Source organism: Thamnophis elegans, chromosome 2 (assembly GCF_009769535.1).
Source record: "Thamnophis elegans isolate rThaEle1 chromosome 2, rThaEle1.pri, whole genome shotgun sequence".
In the NCBI taxonomy this organism is placed as follows: domain Eukaryota; kingdom Metazoa; phylum Chordata; class Lepidosauria; order Squamata; family Colubridae; genus Thamnophis; species Thamnophis elegans.
The window spans coordinates 122110430-122136190 of record NC_045542.1 but is presented as its reverse complement, the minus strand read 5'-3'; the positions used below and the strand labels follow the sequence as shown (position 1 = coordinate 122136190).

General features: G+C 37.3%; 1 protein-coding gene across 1 annotated transcript in view; it reads right to left on the bottom strand.

Annotated features, from left to right (window-relative positions):
* PLXND1 (plexin D1) overlaps positions 1–25761 on the bottom strand; it is a 165032-nt gene that overhangs the window by 79075 nt on the left and 60196 nt on the right. Inside the window, exons 8-12 of the mRNA XM_032210671.1 lie at positions 23024–23126; positions 11178–11282; positions 9264–9359; positions 6812–6905; positions 4967–5130 (exon numbers count right to left, since the gene is read on the bottom strand). Coding sequence (XP_032066562.1) covers positions 4967–5130; positions 6812–6905; positions 9264–9359; positions 11178–11282; positions 23024–23126 — 562 coding nt within the window. The remainder of the gene's footprint in view (positions 1–4966; positions 5131–6811; positions 6906–9263; positions 9360–11177; positions 11283–23023; positions 23127–25761) is intronic.

Below are 25761 nucleotides of genomic sequence, written 5' to 3'. Positions count from 1 at the left end.
CAGAGAGCAAGAGGCTCAGTTTCCTACACTGTACAGTGGAATTGAGTTGGCCTCATTAGCATTTCCTCTGCATTGTTAGACCAAAGAAATGGAAACATACTTTACATATTAGTAATAAATTAGCTACTTGATTTTGAACAGATGAGGAACCTACCAACTCTTAAGTTCCCTGGGTTGATTAGCTTTTTCTGATTTAACTACTTTGTCCTTTAGAATTCTTTAATATGCAGCTAGTTTCCTATATAAAGATTACTAAATAAACTGTATACAATTAGTCTGTGACTTACAACAGTTTACTTAGTGACTATTTGAAATTGCAACAGCACTGAAAAAAGTTTTTCACATTTAACGAATGCTGCAGCATTCTCCAGGTCACATGATCAAAATTCAGACGCTTGGCAACAGACTTGTACTTATGCCTGTTGCAATGTCCCGGGGCCACTAACTTTTTGCAACTTTCTGACAAGCAAAGTTAACGGGGAAGCCAGATTCGCTTAACAACTGGGTGACTAATTTGGCAGCTGCAGTGAGTCACTTAAAAAATGTGGCAAGAAAAATTATAAAATGGGGCAAAACTCACTTAACAAATGTCTTGCTTAGCTTGCTTGTTTTGAGCTTAATTGTTATCGTAAGTCGGGAACTACCTGTATTGTCTTTGCAGATTTTAATTAGAGACAGATACTGTGTATGTTACCAGTTCTACATGCTCAAAAAGTAGCTCACAAAGCTGAGCTACTGACACAGATGAGAATATTGATCATGCCACACATTCATCCATAGTTAACAATGAATTCAACAAGAAAAAAAGAAAGAGGCTATTTGATCTGAAGGACTGCATGGTGAACTATGAGGGTTGGAAAACTCATGTCCTGAATAATTGCTGATTGCAAAGTGTGTGTGTGTTCTGCAACTTCCTAATTACTTATCATGGGTGATAGAGCGGCTGATTCTTTTTTTTTTAAACTAAATACAAAAACCAAAGAAAAACTACGAAAAATCACAAAAGAAGGAAAGCCAAAAAGAAAAACAACCTAAAGAGCATTTATTCACATACAGACATGCATAAAGTTGTACAGTAACCATTTCGACAAATGGAAGCTATAATTTGTTGCAGTCATCGTGGCTAATCTATACTGACAAATTCTGAAAAGCATCAAATAGTTGGAGCCACATGTTTCTCTTTCCAATGTTAAAAAAATACAATGAGGAGTGTGTGCTTCTGGAGGAATAATCAGAGACTGTAGTAAGAGGAATATAAGGCAGCCAGATTCTAGGGAATTAGCCCAAAGAACGAACTAACAAGGACAAGTGATTAGAACTCCAGCATGGAAAAGCATAATCAGATTTTCCTTTAAAGTTAGAAAAAATTACTTGGCAATGTGAAAATATGGAAATTAAATGAAATCTTTTCAAGTATTGCCGCACTAAGAAGCAAAAGCGTAGATGAATGATTAGGATGCTGCAACATGATCTGCAAAATCTGCAGCCTGTTTTTCTTGAAGGCAACTAGGCATGTATTTGCAGCAAATGCAAGTTTAGGAAGGAATCCTTTCCTTTCAGTACATATAAATGACATTTCAAAGAAGCATCTATTACCATACAAGTAGTCCTCAACTTATAATGGTTCATTTAGTGACTGTTCGAAGTTGCAACGGCACTGAAAGAGTGACTTACGACCATTGTAGCATCCCTATGGCCATGTCATCAATGTTCGCTTGCTTAGCAACTGCTTCATATTTATGACAATTGCAGTGTTCCAAGGTCATGTCAATGACCTTTTATAACTTTCTTACAAGCAAAGACAATGTGGAAGTGGATTCACTTAACAACCATGTTACTGACTTAACAACTGCAGTGATTCACTTAACAACAATGGTAAGAGAGGCGTTAAAATGGAGCAAAACTCACTTAACAAACATCTCACATTAGCAATAGAATTTTTGGGCTCAATTGTGTTCGTAAGTCGAAGACTACCTGTATTACCTGAGATTTTTGAAAACTTTCAGAGAAAGCATGATAATCTGGGCACTCAAGTATCATTTTTACCCATCCTTTCAGCTCATAGATAAATATGATTAAAGGAAAGAAGAACTACAAGTCAATAACTATGCAAATAGTATCAACAGAAGAGATTGGATAAGCTGGTTATGCATGTTGTTCACATTCCTGTGGATACTTCATGGTGCATCTTGCTGAACATGTATGTGTTGTTGTTTTTATCTCCTTTCTGCTTTTTCTTCTTTTGGACTTCAAGTGTAAAATAAGGAATTGCTCTGGTGAGCATGGGCATATATGGTTACCCACAATTTTTTTTGTTCTATGTGCCATTGAGTACTAAAAAGCTAATGCATCATAAAGTAAATTTAATTTAGTTTCTGAATCATGACTTCGGGTTCCAAATCAGTCTTGGAGGCTAGCTTCTTATTTTGGCCTGCAATATAACCTAACTGTGTAGCAGAAAGTTTAATTTTTAAGTGAAAGCAGTTATTATTGGTGAATTATGGGTTCCAGGTGAGACTCAAGGGAAGATAATCACCTCTACTGTTTTCAATAGGTAGAGAAGAATAGGCTGTTAGAAAAGCTGAAGAAGACATTACTGAAAAAAAATTGCAAAGCTATTTTTATTCCTGTATCATTAAAGATACCAGAGACAGAGAAAGTGGCTAATTTGGAATTGCTTATTTTAAATGATCTTTTTCATGATTGAAACCAATTAAAAACTTCAATGGAAGCAATACATTTGTTGCCCGAATCTCCTGATAAGAGCATGGTGGAGTTAAAAGAAATAGCTACTGTCGCTCACAAAGCAAGGCTAAATTAACTCAAAAGTGCTGATAAACAAGGTACTAAAAATGTTGAAAGGATGTTGAAAGAGAATGATGATTACCTGGCTGATAAAGATACTTGGGGGAAAAAGATCTTAGTGGTAAATTGGAAACAAAACATAAGGTAACAGTATGATATGGCTGCAAATGAGAGTGAGATGGGTGTTATCTATATGTAATACAAACAAACAAACAAAGTTAGTTACTTAATTTTTAGCCACATCTCAGTATTATTTCCAAATCATCATTGTTCCATTTTAATCTGCTTTGACCAGTCTACATATTGAATAGAGAAACTAGTTTTGCATAGAGCAGCGGTCCCCAACTTTTCCCCAATTTTGGCAGCCTGGCCAGCGGGGATGGTTCCATGATAGCAGTAGGCGCTATTCCATGGTATTGGAACAGCGTATTGCAGAGAAGTGTAACAAGAATGATCAGGAAACCAAAATCTATTAAGAGAAATTGAAGGAGTTGACTGTTTAGACCAGGGGCATCAAATTCGTGGCCCACAGGCTGGATGCACCATGCGCCGGCCACACTAACCCCTGATTTAGCAAAGGGAGGGAAGTGACAATATGTCATGTGATGACAATGTGATGCTGCGAGTTTGACACTCCTGGTTTAGACTGAAAAGGTATCAAATAGAAGAAGGTCCTGTCCTTTCCCATTCCAGAGCGTATGACTACAATAATAGATACAGGAAAGCAAATTCTAACTGGGTGTTAAAAAAAAGTCCTAAAAGCAAGAACGATGTGAGATGCAACTAATTACCCAGAAAGCAAAAGACTCTTCTTTCTTGGAAGTGTTGAAATGGAACAAAGACACGCACCTTAATAGAATCCTTTAATTTGGAGTCTCATACTAAGCAGAAGGTTAGATTCAGTGGCTTCTTTCAACACTATGGTTCTATATAGAATAGAATAACAGAGTTGGAAGGCACCGTGGAGATCTTCTAGTCCAACATAGGCAGAAAGCTCTATACCATTTCAGACAAATGGTTATCAAATCTCTTCTTAAATATATATGTTAAATATATTGGAGAATTCACAACTTCTGGAGGCAAGTTGTTCCACTGATTAATTGTTCTAATTGTCAGGAAATTTCTCCTCAATTCTAAGTTGCTTCTCTCCTTGATTATTTTCAACCCATTACTTCTTGTCCTAGCTCCGGTGCTTTGGAGAATATAGCTTGACCCCCTCTTTATATGTTTATACATTATCTCCTGGACAAAATATATTTACATGTTGCCAATTGATCTTGCGTGAACACATTTTTTTTTGTTTCAAGTAATATGGCTCTTTATTTTTTTTTAAAGTTTTAATTGTTACACCCATAAAAATAGGAAATTTATGGTTGCTTCATCTTTTCCTGGATGAAAGCTAGTGTTTGGAAGATTTGAATTGGTATAATGCCATACAACTTTAATGAATCTGGGTCATTTAAAGTGGAAGGAATGACATATAGTTTCCCCTAAAATTAATGAGCATAATTCCCATAAACTTCCATAGGAACACACTTTTTAATCCAGTTATAAAAATGCTTAGATTCCTATCTCAGGCTTCAGAAGACATCTCATTTGAAAACTGTTCCATGATTTTCCTTTCTTATAAAATATATTATGTTTACATGATCATTCATTGATTCTATTATTTAAAGCTAGCTTAACATATCTATTACAAAGATCAAATTCAGATTCCTGCTTCATCCTCCATTCACGACGCTAGGTTTCTCAATTCTGCCCAAAGATAGACTCTCCACTCTTTGTCTTTTAATTTAAAGCCTCAGAGCCAGAGGTGGTATTCAGCAGATTCTGACCAGTTCTGGAGAACCGGTAGTGGAAATTTGGAGCAGTTTGGAGAACTGGTAAATACCACCTCTGACTTGCCCCGCCCCCATCTATTCTCTACCTCCTGAATCCCAGCTGATTGGGAGGAAATTAGGATTTTGCAGTAACCTTCCCCTGGAGTGTGGTTGGAATGGAGATTTTACAGTATCCTTCCCCTGCCAAGCCCACCAAGCCATCCCACCAAGCCATGCCATGTCCACCAAGCCATGCCCACAGAACTGATAGTAAAAAAAAATGAATCCCACCACTGCTCAGAGCTGAAATACAGTGAATATTGCAGTGACTCAAGTTTTACCTTCCTAATTTCAGGAGGAGGACACATGGCTGGGATCTGGGAGGCTTCAGTATTTAATCTGCAGTTAGAAGTGATCTCGCTCCAAATGCACTGATGACCAAGATCTTCTCTCCCAAGACACTGAGAGCAATCAGCACTTCCAATTGCACAATTATAAATCTCCACTGAAAAAAAAAACAGATAACATATGCTAAAATTGAAACATACATGATCCCTCCCCCTTTCCAGCAACATAACATTTAAAATCTGACAGAAGAATAAGAGTTTGTACAAGAGTTTTCTGCTGTAATCCTAAAGCTTTCCCAGTAATTCTTGGCACTTCTCCCTTCTACGACATAATTTAGTACTTAAGCATTCACTCTGTCACACTGTGCTGTTTTTAAAATTCTAGACCACTGCATGAGAATCAACTCTGCACTACAGCATCCAGTTAGAAGAAAAAAATGTATTTTTTTCAATAGCAAACATTATTTAAAATGCTCAGTGTGTTGTGAACATTTCACTAACTTGCTATCAAAAAGAAGGGAAGGGAATCAGAAAAACTGAATCTGTAATGGTGACACAAGAACAGGTGTTAGTCCTTATTACAAAACTGAATCACCAGGCCCAGATGGTCTCTATCAAAGGGTTATTGAGGATCTTAAAGCTGGGACTGTGGACCTCCTAACTGAAATATGTAACCTGTTTCTACTTTTGGCCTCTGTAGTTGAGAACTGGAAGTTGGCCAATGTAACTCCAATTTTTAAGAATGGCTCCTGGGGGAAATCCAGGAAATTCTAGGCCTATCAGTTTAACATCTGTCCTGGGGAGGACAGTGGAAACAGCTATTAAAATTATACTACCAAACATCTGGAGACACAACCCATGCTCAAGGATACCCAACATGGCTTCACTAAGCATGATCCTGCCTAACTAATTTACTAGAGTTTATTAAACCTGTTAATAAGCATGTGGATAAGGGTGAATAAAGTCTCTCATCAAAGATTTTTCAGTAAGTCTTCTGGGTGAAAATTCAAGGTCCTGTTCATCATCTATAAAGACATCTATGGCATAGGGCCAAGTTACTTCCTGTGAACAGCCTTTCTCCTATTATTTATTTTTTGTTGTACTTGTTTTTAATAAATATGGTAAGCTCCAGGTCGCTTCCTTCAAAAAATGTACATTTGCTGGAATCATGTCATTTCAGTAGCAGTAACTACTCTGTGGAAGAACATTCCTTGGTGTTTTGCTGTTAGCTTTCACAGACACTGAGCACCTGGCTGTTTCCTTATTCTCCAAATGTATTTCTGTATGTTAGGGGAGTACAGTAGGCATTGTATTACAAAACTCAGCTAGATAAACGACACCTCCATAAATTACCAAGGTGGTATCAAAGCTTCAATCAATTTGAAACAAAATATAAAAACAGCCCCAAAGTAAAATGTAAATCAGCCTTAAACTATTGGATACCACATAGCTTGTACTATAATAACAAATTCCATTCCATTCCAAAATACATTTGTCCTATATGTCATATTGACATAAACTTAACAATATGCAGATATCCTGAAGCTGACTGAGAAAATACATTCTAAATACAATGGCAAGTGTTATTTTTATCAATATGCACAGTTTGCTAGCAACTATATGAAACCCACTTAAGACTTGTGAACAAGAACCAAGATAATCTGCATACAGATATGAATTATGTATATTGAAATACTACATTTTTTGGCTTTAAAAACTCTAACCTACTTCAGGAGAGTATAAAATGAAAAGACCAATTAGTGAAAAACATGTAAGCCTTTTATAGATGAAATGCCCAAATTAGAAAGTGATGAAAGGCAAACCAAATTTATGTCAAACCTGTCATCATCTGTGGACTGTCAATAAATTTTTCAGGTCTTCCTTTCAATTGAAGATTTACCAGAAATAAATGTCTTTTCTGGAAGGTATGAAGCTGCATAAAAAAAGAGAAGAGAGTGCCTCATTTACTGAACCAGCAGACCAAAACATGTAAATTAAGTTTTTACTATGAAGGCATTTCTGTATTACAAGATACACATATTCAACAGAAGAAACCAGGAGAATGGGCTTAACAAATACCATACAGATAATCTTCGACATGATCCTTTGCTTAATGATTATTTGAAGTTATGAGACTCAGGAAAAATTACTTACAACCTGTCCTTGATGTTAAAACCTCTGCCCTATCCCCATGGCCACATGATTGTATTTCAGGCCCTTGGCAACCTGTTTGCACGTATAACTGTTTGCCAAGTGCCCCATAATCACGTTATCGTCATTTGCAATCTTTTCTGCCAGCTTCCCCAGAAAGTTAATGTGGAAGCCACAGGGAAAGTTATAAAATGCTGCTTCCCTTCCCCTCCATCCGTCCCTTATAGATGGACTAGAGAAACCAAGATTTTCAAATAGCAAGTTACTCCCTAGTGGCCAGTTCTACTTGATGGGTGGAGAAGAGATCAAACCCTCAAGCACTCTACTTCTTGCTGCCATTGAAGTTTGTCATTTTTCTTTTACTGTTTAACATCTATGTGGAACATTAGGAGACTATAATCAATTTATAAGTAATACCAGGGGTGGGTACCTGCCAGTTCTAACCTCTTCTATAGAAGAGATTCCACAAATCTACAGTGCCGTTTAGAACCGGTTCCAGCTCCCTCCCCTCCCCCCATTCCGCACTTCATCAAGATGAAGAGCGAGAGGAGGAATTCTGGGAGTTGAAGTCCACAGGTCTTAAAGCTGTCAAGTTTGAACAGCTCTGGGGTTTTTTTCTAAAGGGTTAGGGGTGCAAGAGTATTATAACTTGACAGCTTTAAGACTTGCGTGCTTCAAATGCCAGAGTTTCTGAGCCAACATTTTGGTTGCTAAGCAAGAGCATTGTTAAGTGAGTTTCACCACATTTTACATGTTGTCCACGCCCACCCAGTCACATGATTGCCAAGCCACTCCCACCCGGTCACATGGCTGGCAAGCCATTCCCACCCAGTCACATGGCCAGCAAGCCACTCCCACAAAGCGGGCCACACCTACTGAAGAGGATCTAAAAAAATTTGAAACCCACCACTGAGTAATACCCAGTTAGGAGCTGGCAGGAGATGCATTGGAGATGTTTCTAGAGGACCTTGTGTCTAGAGGGTGCTACCACACCATTTTTTCCAGTGGTGGTATTCAAATAATTTAAAAGCTAGTTCGCTGCCCTAATGACTGGCTGGATGGACATGGACATGGTGGGCATGGCCAGGGGGTGTGACAGGCAGCACTCTGCCTCCTACACCCCCCCCCAGGAACAAAAACAAGCTACAGGGGGAGGGGCCTAGTAGGTCTCCCTACAGCTTCCTGGGAGCAAAGAGGGGTTGGGGAGGGGCGCTCCACCCCCCCTGTGCTCTGTTTTGGCCTAGTAGGCCTCCCTGCAGCCCCCTGGGAGCAAACATGGGCCATAGAGGGGATGCCCTACCCCACTTTGCCCCATGTTGGGCCTAGTACTGGCTAAGCCAAAAACAGGGCATGTGGGAACTCCTGGAAGGGAAGAGGCAGGAAGGGGTGGGGCTAGCCAGCAATTTAACAACTAGTTTTCCTGAACTGGCCTGAACTGGCTGAATCCTACCACTGATTTTATCTTAATTCCTAGACCACTACAATATACTCTACATGGGGAGTGCCTATGAAAATTATTCAAAACCTTCAGCAGCAGCCCATGTAGCATACTGAAGTTCACTTATATAACACCACCACTATGGGAATTGCTCTAATTATCAATCAATTTTTGAATGGAACCTAAGATGCTGGACATCACTTTGGAAAGCCTATGTTGCACTGGGCCTGTATACTTCTGAGACTTCTTTCTCACAGCTGAAGCTGTGTGTCTGGTGAGACATAGAGAGAAGGCTTGATGTAGGTTCTACCACCAAAGAAATGAAGGGATCCCGCAGTTGAGTTAGTGAAAACTACCTATGGACCATCCTCTTTCTATTATGTTTCTGAACCATGGAAAAAACATTCGGGGTGAAGAAACCATTTGAATGCATCAGATTTGTTCTAATTTTTGTTGCAAGCTGATTTTTTCTGTTAATTTTAATCATTCTTGAATCAGCATGTTGTAAGCCTCTTTGGAAATGTATGGTGTATAAACAGGATAAATTGAAGTTCCTATTAGAAAGAGCAACTGTGGAACGGAACATATATAGTTCATGGAGCTAGACTATACTGAAATTTTAGGTGGAAAGTATGGTCTGTGACATGTATTTATAAGCGGAAAACTCTAAAAATATTAAAATAATCATACTCATGAACTCACCAACACATTAGTACACTGAACAGCAGATGCATTTAGCCACTGAGCTTCAAATATCCTATCACTTTCAGTTTCAAAGTGACACTCCAAAGGCATTTCCTAAACAGTAAAAATGTAAGACGGAAACTGTAGAATAATAACATTTTACATACTTTCTAACAGAAAAGGGGTGGTTTTTAGGTATTCATTTTCTTATACATTGATAAATCAATGAGCTAAGTTCTGAACTCAATTAGTGAATATCATTTATTATAACAGCAATAATAGTAATGATTATGCACCTTAATTCCAGGAATCTTGTTGAAATAACTAAACATTTTACATATTTTAAATTAAAATATATTCAATTTCCCATAGCTCAGATATGGGCCACCCAAATATATGAATAGAAGAAATACACATTTGAATAAATGCGATATCCTAGTTAAATGTTCTCATAATTACAAAATATTCCTGCCTATGGTGTTAAAAGCTGATGTCAGTAAAATTAGACAAAAATAGACAGACAAACCAGCAATCCAATTTACTGTATATTTGTAAATAGTTTCATAGGAAGGTAAGAAATAACATGTATTTCAATTATTGAAAGTTTCACTATCATGTCTTAAATTTTCAGCTTTAAATCCAGTAGTTAGATATTTGTAAATCCCTTCTGTTTGTACTGAATCTAACATATACAGTATATCACACCTCTTTTCCTACATACCGACAACCAAATGATCTTTTCAAAAGTGCATTAATAACACTGTATTTTTACTCCTACTTAGCAATCACTCAAATAGGAGCAATACATGAATATTTGAAGAGATAATGAAGAAAGGGAGAATATACAGTCAGATTATTAGAAACTTCACTTTGATGTGATCCCAATAAAACTTGTCCCAATGTAGCATGAAACAGTATTTAGATAGGCAAAAGGTGAGATCTTCTCCTTCATTAATTGAAAGACATAGGATGATAACTTTAAAATTTTGGATCTTGGTTCAGTTTCTAGGATAGATTTCACCAGGGATGGACTTTAAAAATTTCACCAATGGGTCCTCTGCCCGGTTGCTGGGTGGGCTGGCCATGGTGGGCATGGCCTAGTTGGCTTCCTGCACCATGGAGGGGGGGGCATTTTCACCTTATCCAGGCTCCAGAGGCTTTCCTCAAGCCTCTGAGAGGACGAAAACTGCCTCCCTTGGGCTCTAGAGGACCTCCAGAGGCTGGAAATGGGCCTGTTTCCGGCCTTCTGAAACTTCCAGGAGGCCTGCTTTTCCCGCTCCCCGTGCCTCTGGGTGAGCCCTGCATTACCTCACATCCAAAACAGGCCACATAGAAACTCCTGGGAGGGGAGGGGTGGGATGTAGTGGAGAGGGCAAGCAGGGGTGGGATTTGGAAGTTCTCCGAACCGGCCATAATGTTAGCTACAGGTTCTCCCGAACCTGGGCAAACCTATAGCAGCCCACCCTGGTTTGCTACTTTCTGCTTTTAACAAGCTGCATTTCTCTTTTTTCAGTCATGCGGATATCCAAAAATCAGTATGGCAAACTTCTCTTGTGAGAACTGTATGCCTGCAAAATTCACTGGGTAATATATTAGGAAAAAAATTCTTCAAGTTTAGAAGTACATTTTCCCCGCAAATGAACCTTTTGAAATATTATGAATACGTATATGACTATCATTGAATTACATATAAGAAATTTCAAGTAAATGCTTTTAATGGAGCATATTCTTTCTTTCCTTCTTAGCACCCTCAGTCACTTGTAGTTCTTCTGTTAAGGTTCTCAGAATGACTATGGCGTTATTGCTAAGGGAAACCCATGTCATATATTAACTTAATTTAATATTCTCAATTATCTGACTTCAGGTGCAAACATAGGATCTACCTCCACTTCTTTCTTTTCTTTCTTTTACAAAGTCTATTTACTTTATTACCTTTATAAAAGCAGCATTTCTCAAAGTGATTGTAATCTCCTGTAAAGTCCCTGTGGATACTGGTGCAAGAGAAACAGGCACAATCTGTGGACAATCAGTACTGTTCTGTATTTCAGGAAACAAGTGAAAGAATTGAAGGTCAGTGTGGAAAAAATTCAACCTTCTTAACATTGAGATAGCAGAACCAAGCTACAAAAATGGATGTTGTCACAAGTTATTTTTATTAGCTTAGAGTACTCCCACATTGATAATTCTTTACATAATAGAAATAGTGTTTTATTTTAGTATAAAATAAGTTCTATTATAATCTATGATCTTATTTCTAGAAAGTATACTAAATCATTGCCTGCATTAATATAATGTTACCTGAATTTTCAACTTTAAAAGTACACTGGGAAATAGTGTAAATTGTGAACTTAATGGACAGATGCCAAATGAATGTTTGGTAAGAAATGACACCTTTGCTTGCACAGTCTCAGCACTTATTAGTGTGAAAGCAAAAGAAACTTCACCAACATTCTCCCTAAGGTGTGAAACTTGATTGGCTTGTGATATTTCTTTTTTTCTTCATTATATATCCATAGATGAACACTCAGCTTTCTGACTTCAGGCAACTCTGTTATCAATCTGGGATTTTTCACAGTGAAATTAATTTGTTCACAAATTAAATGGAAAACCATATGCTCTCCTCAGCTGTCAATATGAAGTAGCTTCTATATCCACTGTTTCATCAGAAGAAAATAATCGAATGATGCTAACAAAGATACAGTGTGTTTTGTATAGAATCAGATAGAGTCTTCACAGGTATTTCCAGGTTCATACTGAAATCTTGCTTGAATTGGAGTGCAGCTCAGGTGAAGGTGTTTTTGGAGGTTCATCGTCACACTCCACAGAAGCAAGGCTGATATGTCAACTATAACATTATCGGAATACAGTGTGATTGCTTGTATCCAGAGTATATTGCTGCAGAAACTCTACACTATTCTTCCTCTTCAGGAAGGCTTCAGACATTTGAATTTGAGAAGAACAGCTCACATTAGACATCGGAAGCTGTGATATGCTAAGGCGACAAGATACCAGTTTCTGCATCCAATGCACTAGCTACTCATTTGCTGTTATGTTTGATTCAAATGACTGGCTTTGTTTTCTAAAATCAGGTTTAGGACGGCTTCTGGCCACAATTTTTCAAATGAATTGCACGATTTCCTACTATTTTGAGATATATGTTATTATGCATATAGCAAAGCCCTACACAGAATTAGTTTGTATCAGATATATTAAAATATCCATTAGGAAGAATGTAAGCTTTGGTTTATATCAAAACCTTTAAAGGAGACCCCCAAATTATGGAATTTCCTGTTTTGGGAAGTATTTTAGAGAACGCCTGAATTTTGTTTTCTTTTGGTTGGTCTTCAATGATAAAAAGAGTTGCGTCTCAGATTTTATTATTCTGCAGTGAAGTATTTTATAATTTTCATATTACAAAAAGATGACTTAAAAGATTATTGTACTCTTAACTTGTTACTGTGGTTTGGTTTTGTAGCTAATTTTTTTAAAAAATAGAAGTTGATATGGATTTAATTACTTTAGTATTTTTAGACTGTCTTGAGAAAAGAAATGCAATTTAAAGATTTATATATTAAGTAAATACACCGATGAGACAAATAAAGAAGAGGATATATGCCAATTTGATCAGGAACTTATTCTAGCCATTACATCAGGGGTATCAAACTCAAGGCCTGGGGGCCTGCTCTGGCCTGTGGGGTGCTTAATTTAGATTTCTCATAAAATATAGGATACAAAATGATATTTCAGGGATCAAAAAATTTAATACAAATTAAAAACACTGAAATTGCTAACATAGTGAGAGTTTTGGAGGTATGTATGTATGCCCCCCATCAAATCACTTCTAAATTCAAAATCATTAGATAATTAATTATTATTTTCTATATAATTTCAGTTAGAAAACAATGCTAAACTTAGAAGCATTTCAAAAACACTTTATAATAGGCCAACACATTTCAAATTTAACAATAAATAATTCAGTAAAATCCCTCTTAAAAACTTGATGTGAAAATGAGTAAGTAGATAATACAGGAGATTGTAAGAAAATGGGATCAAGGGCAAAAGACCATCAATTTCTTTAAAATCTGGAACAAACCGATTTATCTTAAACCAATTTAATAAAACCTCAAAGGAGAGATTTTATTAGTGGGTGCTTGTATCAAGAATATCTTTTCTTATGTGGTTGCAAATTATTGGTCTCTAGGTGACAGACAGGAAAAGCACATTCTCTGACAGATATCCCACTACTAAAACTTAATATGGGCTTTGTATGCTTTTATAGGTAGCTTCAGAACAGGTATTATATGCTCTAATTGCTCTTTTCAATGAGGTAACACAATGCAACATTCTGTAGTAACCCACCATGGAGTACATTGCCATAATCCTATGCAGATGTTCTAAGTATAAAGAACATATAGTGAAGTTAATCCTATCTAGGAACAGCAAAGCTAATGAACCAGCTATAGCTGAAAAAAAAAGCCATTCCTTGCTCAGATATGGGTCTCTATGTTCTGATAAATTTTCCACTTTGGTGGTGGGGGAATGGTATAGACTTGAATATTCTTGATTCCAAATCTGAAGTATATTATTCCTAAACTAGCGCAGTGATATAAATAGCATTTCCAATTTTATTTATTTATTAAATAAATAAATGCTGCCCATCTCCCCAGTAAGGGGACACTGTTATTTCTCTTATTTCTGTGTAACATCATTCAACTATTCAAACTTTCAGGCAGAAAATGAAAGGTAATTCTACAATGTAAAAATCTCTCTCACCATTCTTCCCCCAAATATATAATTTAAGTATAAGTAGATGGATCAGATTTAGGATTTATGATAAAAAGGCTTAGGTTATCTAAAAGAAGAGGGAGGGAGAAACAACCTATCTTTGCTATATTTTTCTCCACAATATCCTATTAAAACAATTACAACTCAATATGTATGAATTACATTAATTGAGAAAACAGTTTTCAATGATGGACAATAATTTTTCTTCTGCTGTCATTAAATAGTTTGAGACAAATAAAGTGAGACAAATGGAAAACTAAAACTTAAAGGGGTAAGCAATGTTCTCCAACTTAAATGCTACCAACATTTGCAAGAAGAAAATGCCTCTTGTTTGATTATTCCTGTCTTCTCAATAAACTTAAAATGCTTCCTTCATGAGGGGGAAAAAACCTTATTTTAGTACTTTCAGAGGACTACAAGTAAAGAAGTAATTTGACAGAATGGCAGCATTCTGACCCATAATCCTCCTCAATTTGAACAAAAGCAAATTCAGAAAGGAAGGGAATGTCCGCATACTTGATGTAAAAGCAACCACTTCAGTTGCTAGAAAAAGAAACACTACAGAATCATTTAGCTATCTACAATTCCATCTCCTGCCTTGTGAAAATTTAGTGTGTCTTGGGGGTGACACAGGAAAAAAATTGAATGTTCAAAAAATTCCCTTTTTTGTATATGTTCAGTCTGGCTAATTCCATTATCATCATTCTTCCATTTTCCAGTGACACTATAGATCTTTGCTTACAAGAGGAAATGTCAAGTGCTTTAGCTGAAAAATAGATAAAGCATCAAACCACAAAAAACCATTACCCAAAATATCACTGAAAAGGGGGAAAAATGAAGCCCTGCTTTTAAAAACTTCTCTGAATTGCATAGTTCCCAGTTCATTTAAAATGCTATTAGTCTTTCCTGCAAATTAATGGTTGCTCTCCTACAGCAAGAAGTAGCAAAATTAAATATCATTGAAAACGATAGGATTCTACAGCTGTCTGAACAAATAATATAGGGCACTGGCTGCTGAACTTAAAAACACTTGCATTTCCAGTTATTATAATGCTTTAAAAATCTTCACTTAGATTGGAAAAGCCATTTTCTCTGCAATCCAAATTCAACATGTCTGATATATACATAAAGTTTTAGTTGCAAGGAAGGGCTTCTCTTCAGTAGGATGAAAGCAGTTTTGCTGTGCTCATAATAAGGGAATGAGGAAGAATAATGGAATTGAAGACCAGAATGGTTTTTTTTTATCATACAAGCTAAGGAACAGTGCTAATAGCTTTCTCTTCTAAACTAACCCTCCCCACCAAGTCAAAAAACCACTATCTATTTGAATTAAAGTTATTGCTACTTAAATATATGCTTAAGCTCCAAGGTTTGACATTTTAAAATATTTTAAAAGGACAGGTTACTATAAATTAGTGCTGAATTTTCATTAGGTCCTATTTCAGTTTTGAAAATTGTAATGCTGAGATTTGTCCAAAAGTACATTAAAAACTCTTTGGGGTGCTTGATTGTTTTCTTGCAGACATGTCATTACCCAACTAGACAACATCTCCAGTGCTTTTTCCACACCAAGCAATGAAAAATAGGCTCTGAGTTTTAAAATGGCACTTGCCATTTTAATATGTAAAAGTCCTCTTCTTTTTGTAAAGCATTTGCTAAAGTGAGGAAGAATTACCATGACCTAGTTTACATTTAAAGGATGTATAACAAATGAAGAACATTTTATTGTTAAAAATGTCTGTAAAGCAGAAATGGTTATTAAAGATAATCACTAACAAGCCCAGTGTTCACTTCCAAGGTGTGTTAAGGGTTAACCTATTAAATCCTAACCCAGCTGCTCCCTTTCTATGCTTTAGTCTTTTGTTTTCAGTCTAAGGAAATCAACTGAATGCTGCAAACCATGCATACTTATGTTTTATCACTCTAGCAACTACATTCTAGATGGATGAACCAGGTATATTCAGCTCCGCAGCGAGTACGGCTACCTGATTGTACCTGAATTGGAAAATGCCATTGCACATTTGGTGTTTAATCCTTTAGAAATCTATTACTAAGATTTCTGTACTTAAACAGTGCTTATGATCTGAGACTGTGAAGCTGCTTTCCATAAAGGCTCTAATTATTGCAACTAGACAGGTTTTAAAAAATGCACTTGGAACACTGAAATCAGGAGAAACAACATGATGGATACAATGCAATAAGCAGATGAGAATTGTGCCACAGACAAGCAACTGATCAAAACAAGCTTCATATTTACTGTATGATTCTCCAATACTGCAGAACACCAAGAAACAAGGGATGAATGCCTACCTAATTGGATCTTCTACAAATGCATACATTATATTTAGTTTTCAGGTGAATCTGTGATTTTACCATTACTTTTAATTGACATAAATATTTAAAATAGATAAGTTAGTTAATATACGTACCTTTGGAATAATTTGGTGTAATTTCTAATTTGATGAGATGTGCATTTCCTAAAAGCACCCTAAACGTAGCTTTTAATGCTTATTTTTACAATAAAGTAGCCTATTCTTAATCAGAGTAGTAATGGTGTCTATGACATAGCTAGATTAAAGCCTTTGAGAAGTCTAATTGCTAATGTTGCCATTGATTTATTATGTGCTATCAAGTTGGTGTTAACAGCCATAGATAGAGGATGTGAGGATATTTTGACCCCAAGTTGTGAAGTCAGAATTACAATGAGAACAAAGAATGTAAAAAAATATGAACAGGAGGAAGCTCAACAGTGAAACATGAAATGAACAAAATAAAATGAAATGACAATTTAGGCATCATTGCATTGAAATGGACTGAAATTCGACACTTTCAATCAGAAGGTCATATTATTTATGACCGAGGATGCAAATAAGGAATGATATTACTTTTAAAATCATGAAGGATATAGCAAAAACAGTACCCATGTCCAATGAAGTCAATGACCAAATAATATCAGTTCTTTATTATGAGAATTATTCAGGTTTATGCTCAAACAACTGACACGAAGAAGAGATTGATATTTCTTATTATTAAGGTCAATCTCAAATTGGTAGAACATGCAAGCAAGATGTGGTGTTTGTGTTTAAAGAGTGGAATGCCAAAGTTGGAAACAATAAGGAATGCCAAACTTGGAAACAATAAGGAAGAAAATGTAGTTGAAGTGTTTGGCCTTGGGAACAGAACAGGAGAAAGACCTTCAGCTTCTTCAAGCAGTGATTTCTTCAGTGCTAACACACTCTTCAAACAGCAAAAGACATCATCCAACAAAATACACTGAAGTCAAAGTTGATTATATTATTGGTACAAGGAGGTTGAAAGATCAATTATAATGTCAACGTTGTGCTCAGTGAGTGTTCTACTATGGAACACATTACAATCTGCTCATGTGTAAGTTCCAAGTCAAGGCTAAAGTAGAAGAACAAAGCCAACCAGTTTTTCTCTGATGTGATCTTGAGAATATGATGACTCATTTCAAAAACAATGGGAATTGCTTTAAAGGCTGGAACTTTCAGACACCACATTATTGGGGATCAATTGAAAAGAGACCGTCAAACATGAAAAAACAGAAGAAAGCAAATTGAATTTTAGAAGAGACAGTGGAACAGGTCAATAAGAGAAGAGTAGCAAAAGCCAAGAAAAGCAGAGAACTTAGGAAGGAACTTGTGGTACTATAGAGATATAGGGGGTCCCAAAGGGACAGAACACTAGATTTTCTCCAGTTAATGACATATTTGGAATAAAAAATGTAAAGGTAAAAGTTTCCCCTTGTCCAGTCCTGTTCTAGGGAGCAGTGCTCATCTTCATTTCCTAGCCAAGGGAGTCAGAGCTGTCTGAAGATGCTTCCGTGCTCATGTAGCGAGCATGACTATATTCCAAGGTGTACTGAGCACTTTTACCTTTCCACTAATGTGGTATCTATTTACCTACTTGCATTTGCATGCTTTTGAGCTGCTAGGTTGGCAGGAGCTGGGGCAAGAACAGGAGCTCACCTCATCAATGATACTTGAGTCTTGAACTCTCAACCTTTTGACTGATAAGCCGAGTGTCTTAACTGCTAGGCCACTATGCTCCCTATAATTGGAATATAAACCGTATTGCTATACAACTTAAATAAGCTGTATTAATGGCATGACATAATTATCAAGAATATAACATGATAGTATTGATAGATATTTAACTTGATAGACATTAGATGAAGAAGTCAGCAGGAAAAGTCACAAGTCACTCTGGAATGTACGGTTTTTCCTGAGATAAATCTGGCCTCACCACCCACAGCACACCTCAGTGGTGGGTTGCAGGCGGTACTCCCCGGTACGCATGTACCAGAGCCAGCCCGGAGCACCGGATACCATTCCGGTACGGTGCTCCGGAGGGCCCACCTGCCTGCCCTCACTTCTTACCTTCCTTTTAGGTCTTCAGTGCTTCCACGCACAGCGCATATAGTGCATGTGCAATGCTCCGCTGAGCAGCTGGAGCATCGCGGAAGCTCGGGGAAGCACCAAGACGCATGCGTGTGCTGCGCGCGTCCACATGGATGCTGGCAAACCCGTTCCAACCATACTGGTTGGAACGGGATTTGAAACCCACCACCGCCACACCTATGGTTGTCACTTGTGCATCTTACCTCCACTGGCCTGCTTGCAAGCTGCATGGGATTTGCAACTTCCTGTTGGCTTTCCCATTGTGGGAAGCCAGTAGGAAAAATCCTTATTTTATAACCCATGATCCTGTCTAAGTGACAGCAATGGGGAGTCCTGGGATTGCTATCGCAAAGTGATGCAACCATATAACCTCACACTTTGCTATCACATTGTTTAATGATAGAAGTTTCAGTCCAATTGCTGTCATATCCTGAGGACTATATATGTTAAACAGCTTGTTTTATTGACGGTGTAAGCATCATTAAATGAAGTCAAAGTCAAGAAACTAGTGGAAAGTATACAATTTCTATAAAAAGTTAATCTGAGATTCAAAAGCAGAAAACATAATATGCTTAGTGAAAAATGTTTTCAAGGAAACAACAGCTTATCCACAAAGAAGCTTCTTTAAAAATAGAGTTCTAAAAGCAACAATTACTTTATTCAGCCTAAGCAAATTTATGGTCAGAGGTTGCAGATTGTATCAAAAACATAAATAAATACCAATTTTGAATCCACAGTAGAATTCAGTTAACCATATCTGGATTTTTATTTTAAAAAATATAACCTTTGGGAGAAAAAGATTTCTGGTTGAAGGAGAACCTTATCTCTGGTGAGAAGGTATAGATGATACAGAACTAATCTATTCGATATACTAAAATCACTGTTTCAAGCCATTCAGTTTTCAGCAATAGAAGCTCTAAATGTCATGCTGACAGCAGCTTAAAGGACTACAGGAGAACTGCATTAAAGTCACCATTTCTCCATCATAATAGGAAGGAACAAGTTATACACATTGAACATAAATCTCTTGACAAAAAAAATCATTGGAAGTTTCTGCAGAGAAAGAGTTATTACGGGTTTCCCAGTATTCATAATTCAGAACCCAATTTCCAATCTCATTTCAATAATATATAAATTTGGCATTCTATCTGGTTATTTTATAATTTGGAACAAATCAGACTTGATGCCACTGGATCCCCAGTAATAATGTATTAAGCGATCGGATTTGTTCTGACTCCTTTGGTCATCTTGGTATTCCTATTAAAGCTTCTCAACTGGTAAATTGGACCCTACCCAGATTTGCATGCAAATGAAAGAAGATAGAAACAGATGGTTTTGTATTTCTCTGATTAGAGTAAAAGAGAAAGGAAGAGATCATATCACCAATCTAGTCAAACTTTCTGGAATTTTTAATCAGATATATAGAACTAGTGATGACTGCTGGAGTGTTCCAACAACTTTTTTCAGCCTGCCACAGGAACAAATAAGAAGACAGGGGAGCTTTGATGATGCCTCTGTGAGTCTGAGGAGTTTCAGCTGTTAGCAGTAGCTGCTTTGCATATAGCTATAGATCCAGAGAAGGAAGAGTCTTTCCAAAACAGATATGCTTATAGGGTTAAAAAAAAGTCTGAAACATTGTTCTGGGATTCTTCGAAGTGTTGGTCAACTAGAGTTAGAGTCTGCAAACAAGTTCTGCAATAAATGAGGCAAAGCACTAGGTATAAGAGATAAGTCCAATGGAAGCAAGCTTAAAGTGAAAAACAAGGATCACCTGTGTCAAATCTTGGTGGGGTTTGCCATATTTGGGGAGAGGGGAATTTGGGAAAAGCAGCAACGACACAGCAAACAGCAGCAGTGAACGGCGGCAGCAGTCCTGGCTGCCTGGAACAGCTAATCAGTGGCGGGGTGAGAGGCAGAGAGCCAGCCACTGACCAGCTGTTTGGCGGTGAAGGTTCCAGTGCCTATGAGGTGGAGGAAGTGTATGATGACAAGGTTTCCATCACCTGGCCCAGCTGATTGGCGGTGTGCCGGGATGCCGAAAATCAGCTGACTGATAGTGGCTATAACAATGCAGAGGCAGCCCACAGAGCGGAGCTTTGGAAGACTGGTTTCAGTGAAAGACTAGAGGTCTGGTTGCTGGGAAAGGAGAGCGGAGCCTTGGCAGACCGTTTGCTGTGAAAGGACTAGCTAAAGCTGGCCAGTCGGCTACCGGCTGGTGGTTGGATGGCCGGGGGTGTGTCCAGGTGGAGAGGGTGTGGACACTGCTTACTGGGAGACAGTAACTCCCAGCGCTGAGTTTACACTGAACTTTAGCAGGACTTAATTTGTGCTGAGGCCCCAGCCTGAATAAAACTTGATTCTGTTTCACAGTTTCCAGAGCGATTGTGGATCTGTTTTAGCCAGGTCTGGAGCTTGGACCATTGAGGCATCTGAAAGAAATCAGAGACTCTTCAGGGACTTAGGAAACAGAGCTAAGGACTACCACCAAGAATAAACAGTTGGGTGGAGTAAATATTGTCAGGCCTATAGCACAGGTGTATATCCTTAGATTTGGTCAATATCAAAGCTGCAGTAAATGGTACTGATTGAGGAACAACATATGTAACTTGAGACAGAGAATAAGATGAAAATTGTGAATTCTCAAAGGAAAGGGAATGGACAAGAGTGATAGGGATCACACTTATAAAAGTACTTGTAAGGATGGTATACTGGAGAGTTCCAATTTAAGAGTAAAAAAGATTATTGAAAGGAGCCTCCAATTGGCTTTTCACATCTATTTCAGAAGAAATTCTTCCCCATCTCTAAGCATTAGGAAAGGAAGAAGAAAACAGGCTGGTAATTTTAGATCCAACTCTTCTGACAACTTTATTCTGTTAAAGTAACCAACAGAAATAGAATTAGTAAGACTAACAGAGTTAGGTATATAAGATGTAAGCACGCTTTTAAAGACAGTATTTGTGTGGCAATAGTTAAGGCAGCCTAGTTAGTTGTGGGTTTGTTCAAATCAAGAAACAGAAATGAAGGTGAAGATGTACACTGACACAAGCCCCAAGAGTAAGTGGCACCCTGCTCTGGAAGGGGTTTCATCAGTAACTTTGCTCAGGTGCAGCTGGCTCAGGTAGTAGAATCTCCAAGGCTTATGACAACTTATGGCAAGCATGGACCTGACCCTAGTAATCAAGAGACTCACATATACAGATGGGAGAGGGACATGCTAGACCTAGTTTTTTTTTACTTGAGGCTGCTGCAATATGATGTGGGAGCAAAGGATATTATCATCAGTCCTTTGCCATGGTCAGATCACATTCTGATTGCCTTTTGATTAATTCTTCCCACTGTAGGACACATTAGATTGATCTGCTACAATCTAATACAGCATTACAGAGATAACTGGGTTTTCCCCTAAGGATCTGATTAGTGGTTTAAGTAAGGCCTTGGTCACTGCCTGGAATGGGCTTGTCTTGGTCTGGATTGCTCCTATGTAGTCCAGGCGTGGGTTCAGATAGGTTCGGGCGAACCGGTAGTTATAGCGATCAGTTGGTCCCGCCCACCTGCCCCTGCGTAGTCTGTCCTATATTTCCTTTGTTTGAAGCCCAGCTGATAGGTGCGGCAGAGTAGATTGCCACGCCTCAGCTGTTTTACTCAACAGGGCTGCAGTAGAAGGTAAGTTCTAGAGCTGTTTTCAAACACACTGAGTGAGTGCAGAGCACGCACTCAGCAAACCGGTTGTTAAACCAGTTGAATCCCACCACTGATGTAGCCTATCGTTATGAGCCAATTCTAAGATGCATCTTGGTTTTCCAAGGGATTAGAAGATGAAACATTGTAAAAGATGGTTAGAGCACCATTAAAAGATACAGAGTAAACCCAATCAAGTATGAATAAAAGCCCACACTAGGAATCACATTGTAGTGATAAAGTTAGCAAAATATAATTATTTCTCTGCTCTTATGGGTCCATAGATAGCTATACTCTTTCCCCGTTCTGGAGAGATGGGCCTTTAGATAGCTGCTATAAGAAATATTTTAAGTGCTTGATTCTTGTCTTTTTTCTGTATTTGGGTCCAGCTGAGATTTAGGCAGAGATCACTAGTCTGTGGGATTCACAAGTTCTTCACAGTCTCACCTCTCCCCCTCCTCAAGAGTGCCACACCCTGACATGTCCTGAAAACCTGGCTAGAGTAGCAGATGGGCCGCTTGTGAGTTATACAATTTTTGAAACATTAGTTGTTTTTCTCCAGATATTCCTTTTTGTGTAGATTGTTTTATTTTACATTTTGTATATTTTATGCTGCACACAGTTGTAATGGAACTAGGCAATGTATAAATAAAAGAAAATGGAGAGCACTGGAAATCTCAGTGATTTGAAAGCATGCTATGAAAGGCATTCAGATCCAGTTCTCCAACACTCTCCCCCCACTCCCCTCGGTGATATGCAACATTTTCTGAACATAAGCTTTTCCATAATATTTCTTAAAAAGTCTTTGTTGGCAGCAATTATTTCTTCCCTATACAAGAGAAACAAAACAAGAATTTTTTAAAAAAACAAACTATATACTGTTATGTGCCTTACAGTAATCTGTACTGAATTCTCACATTCAGTCACATTGGATACACAGGAACTTCTTCTAGGACACCAATAACATTTCCATTTAGCTGACAGGCAACTAATACATCTGAAATATATAAAAGAAACTACATTTACTAAGTATAGCAGTCTCTTCTTTGAAGCTTTGTTTTCTTTATGAATCTGCAAATTCTGTTACGGCTTATGGTAAAACTATCTATTGAAATCTGAAATATTTTAAATTGCCTGTGTGCATATGATAGAGCAGCCACCATATCCTTCGCTATTACGTCTGATAAGCTAACATGTTTTATTACATCTATGAGATCCTTGGTGCTCTCTGAGCTTGGTTGTTTTCTTGAAGACTTTTTATTATCCAACTAGGCAACACAGAAATAGTAATAGCATTTAGAATTATATATTGCTCCATAGTGCTTTACAGCACTCTCTCACAGGTTAACAAATGCCAGGATGTTGCCCACAAGAGTCTGTGTCCCCATTTTACTGACCTTGGAAGGATGGAAAGCTGAGTCAACCTTTAACCAGTTAGGATCGAACTCCTGGCTATGGACAGTGTTAGCCTGCAATACTACATGTAACCACTGTGCCACCCAGTGCTAGAAGGTAGTGGGGCTTGCTCTTTGCTTATAATCAGGTGGCTTGTCCTATCAGGGTTGGTGGGAGAGTTCTTAGTGGTTCCTTGATTAGGCTGTTGTTTACTGCTTGATATTAAGCTTTACTTATCTAAATGTTGATTGCTCATCAAGGGGTATTGTGGATTTTTAGCTTTTTGATTGTCTCTTTTGAATGGTATGTAGATGTTGTCTACTCAATGTGCCTGTTGATGGATGATTTCTCTGCGTTCCAAGCTTCCAGGAATTCTCTAGTGTTTTTGGACACTTACATCCCCCAGCTGAAATTATGGTGAAATCTATCCTTGTGTTAGGCAATTAAAGCGTTTTTCCCCTTTGGGGAAAAGGGCGGCATATAAATGCAATAAATTCAATTCAAATTCAATCATGTTTTGAACTGCTCATTGGTGTTCATGGATGCCATCAGGGACCCCACAGTTCAACCCTGAGCTAAAAATATGCAATTGTAATCACATTTATATTGTTGTTGTTGGTTGTGGTGGTGGTTTAATTTAAGCAGAAGGAGAAATAATAAATTATGTAATCCAAAATAGTATATTTTCAATACCAAATTATTGTAGATAGGGATTCCTGAACTGTGAATTGCACTTTTCAGATATTTATGAGTAACTTAAATGCAGTGAACAACATTATATGTAAAAAATAGCATGTTTCCAGCCATTTTCATCTACTTTTTAATTCTGAAGAATATTATTTCAGTAATTTTAGTATTAGCCCCATGCAAGTAAATTATTCTTTTAGAATAGATCTAATCTATTTATTATGTAGCTCTGTTTCTGCTCTGTCGTTTGCTTTTCATTTTTATTATGTCTTTTCCCCACATTTTCCTTACTATTTTTGCTACTATTCTTGTAGGATAAATACATCCCCTTTCTCATTTCTACTGTAAACAACTAGTTTGGCTTAGGGATGAGAATTTTTTTGGTTATTTCAATAAATTATACTTAAACTTGGTTTAGAACAATGTATTACTATAATTGGTATCATACTTTGAGATTGGCAAGCCATTTTGTGAAAAAATCTTGTTCTTGCCTCAAAATTTTTAAAATTATACTGAAGAGATTGTCTTTCAATGCACCTTAGATTGCATTTGCTACTATCTATAACTCCTAACAATCCAAAATAAATTGCTTTAAAAGGATGGCAAGAAAAATCATGTGAAAGATAGCTTCTGCCACACTATTAATAACTAATGGAATTAAGATTAAGCCAAACATGATACTCTACTATATCCACATATAAATTGAACGATCTCAAAAATGTAATTGTTTGTTCCTTATATCAGCTTTCTGATGTAAGGTTAATTTTAAAGCTTTCAGTCAAAAATATTATCATGGGAAAATGGGAAAGAAAAAATTGCCCCAAACCATCAACACATCCAGATGGTCTGAAATACTCTAAAACCCAGTCTCTGCAATTCTTGGCATGTTAGATCATCTTTCCTGCCAATCCTGCCCGGCATCCAAAATACCTTGTAGATAACAAAGTGATTCTAGCTTAGTAAATCTACAACAAGGTTTTCCAACTGTTTGTTACTATGACCACTTAAAAAATAAACGTGTTTCTACTTCTTCCATCTTTCACCTCACAATAAAACTAAAAATTTCACTGGAATTAGCATTGCCCCCCCCCAAAAAAAAACAAAAAAAAGGATTTTAGTAATAATTTTATCTATTTATCAAATGAAATATTTTGAAAACTTCACAAACTTTATAACTTAAAAAAAACCTGATCCCAAAAAGGGACATTGTCACATTTAAAGTCATATTTTTTAAAAAATTGGAAAGATGAACTTGATTATTTTTACATGATTCCTAGTTTTTATTTCTGAAACAGCTACTCATATTTTTCATTCCACATTTATTTTTTATCAATATTTGTTCTTTATGGATTTATATCCTGTCTCATACAGACTTCAATATATTTGTAGACTTTTTATATTTGTTTGTATCCTGCCTTTATAATTTTTTCATATAACTCAAGGGAGCAAACATATCCTCCTATTTTCTCCACAATAACAACCCTGTGAGGTGAGTTGGGCTGACAGACAGTGACCGGCGCAAAGTCATCCAGCTGGCTTTTGCGGCTGAG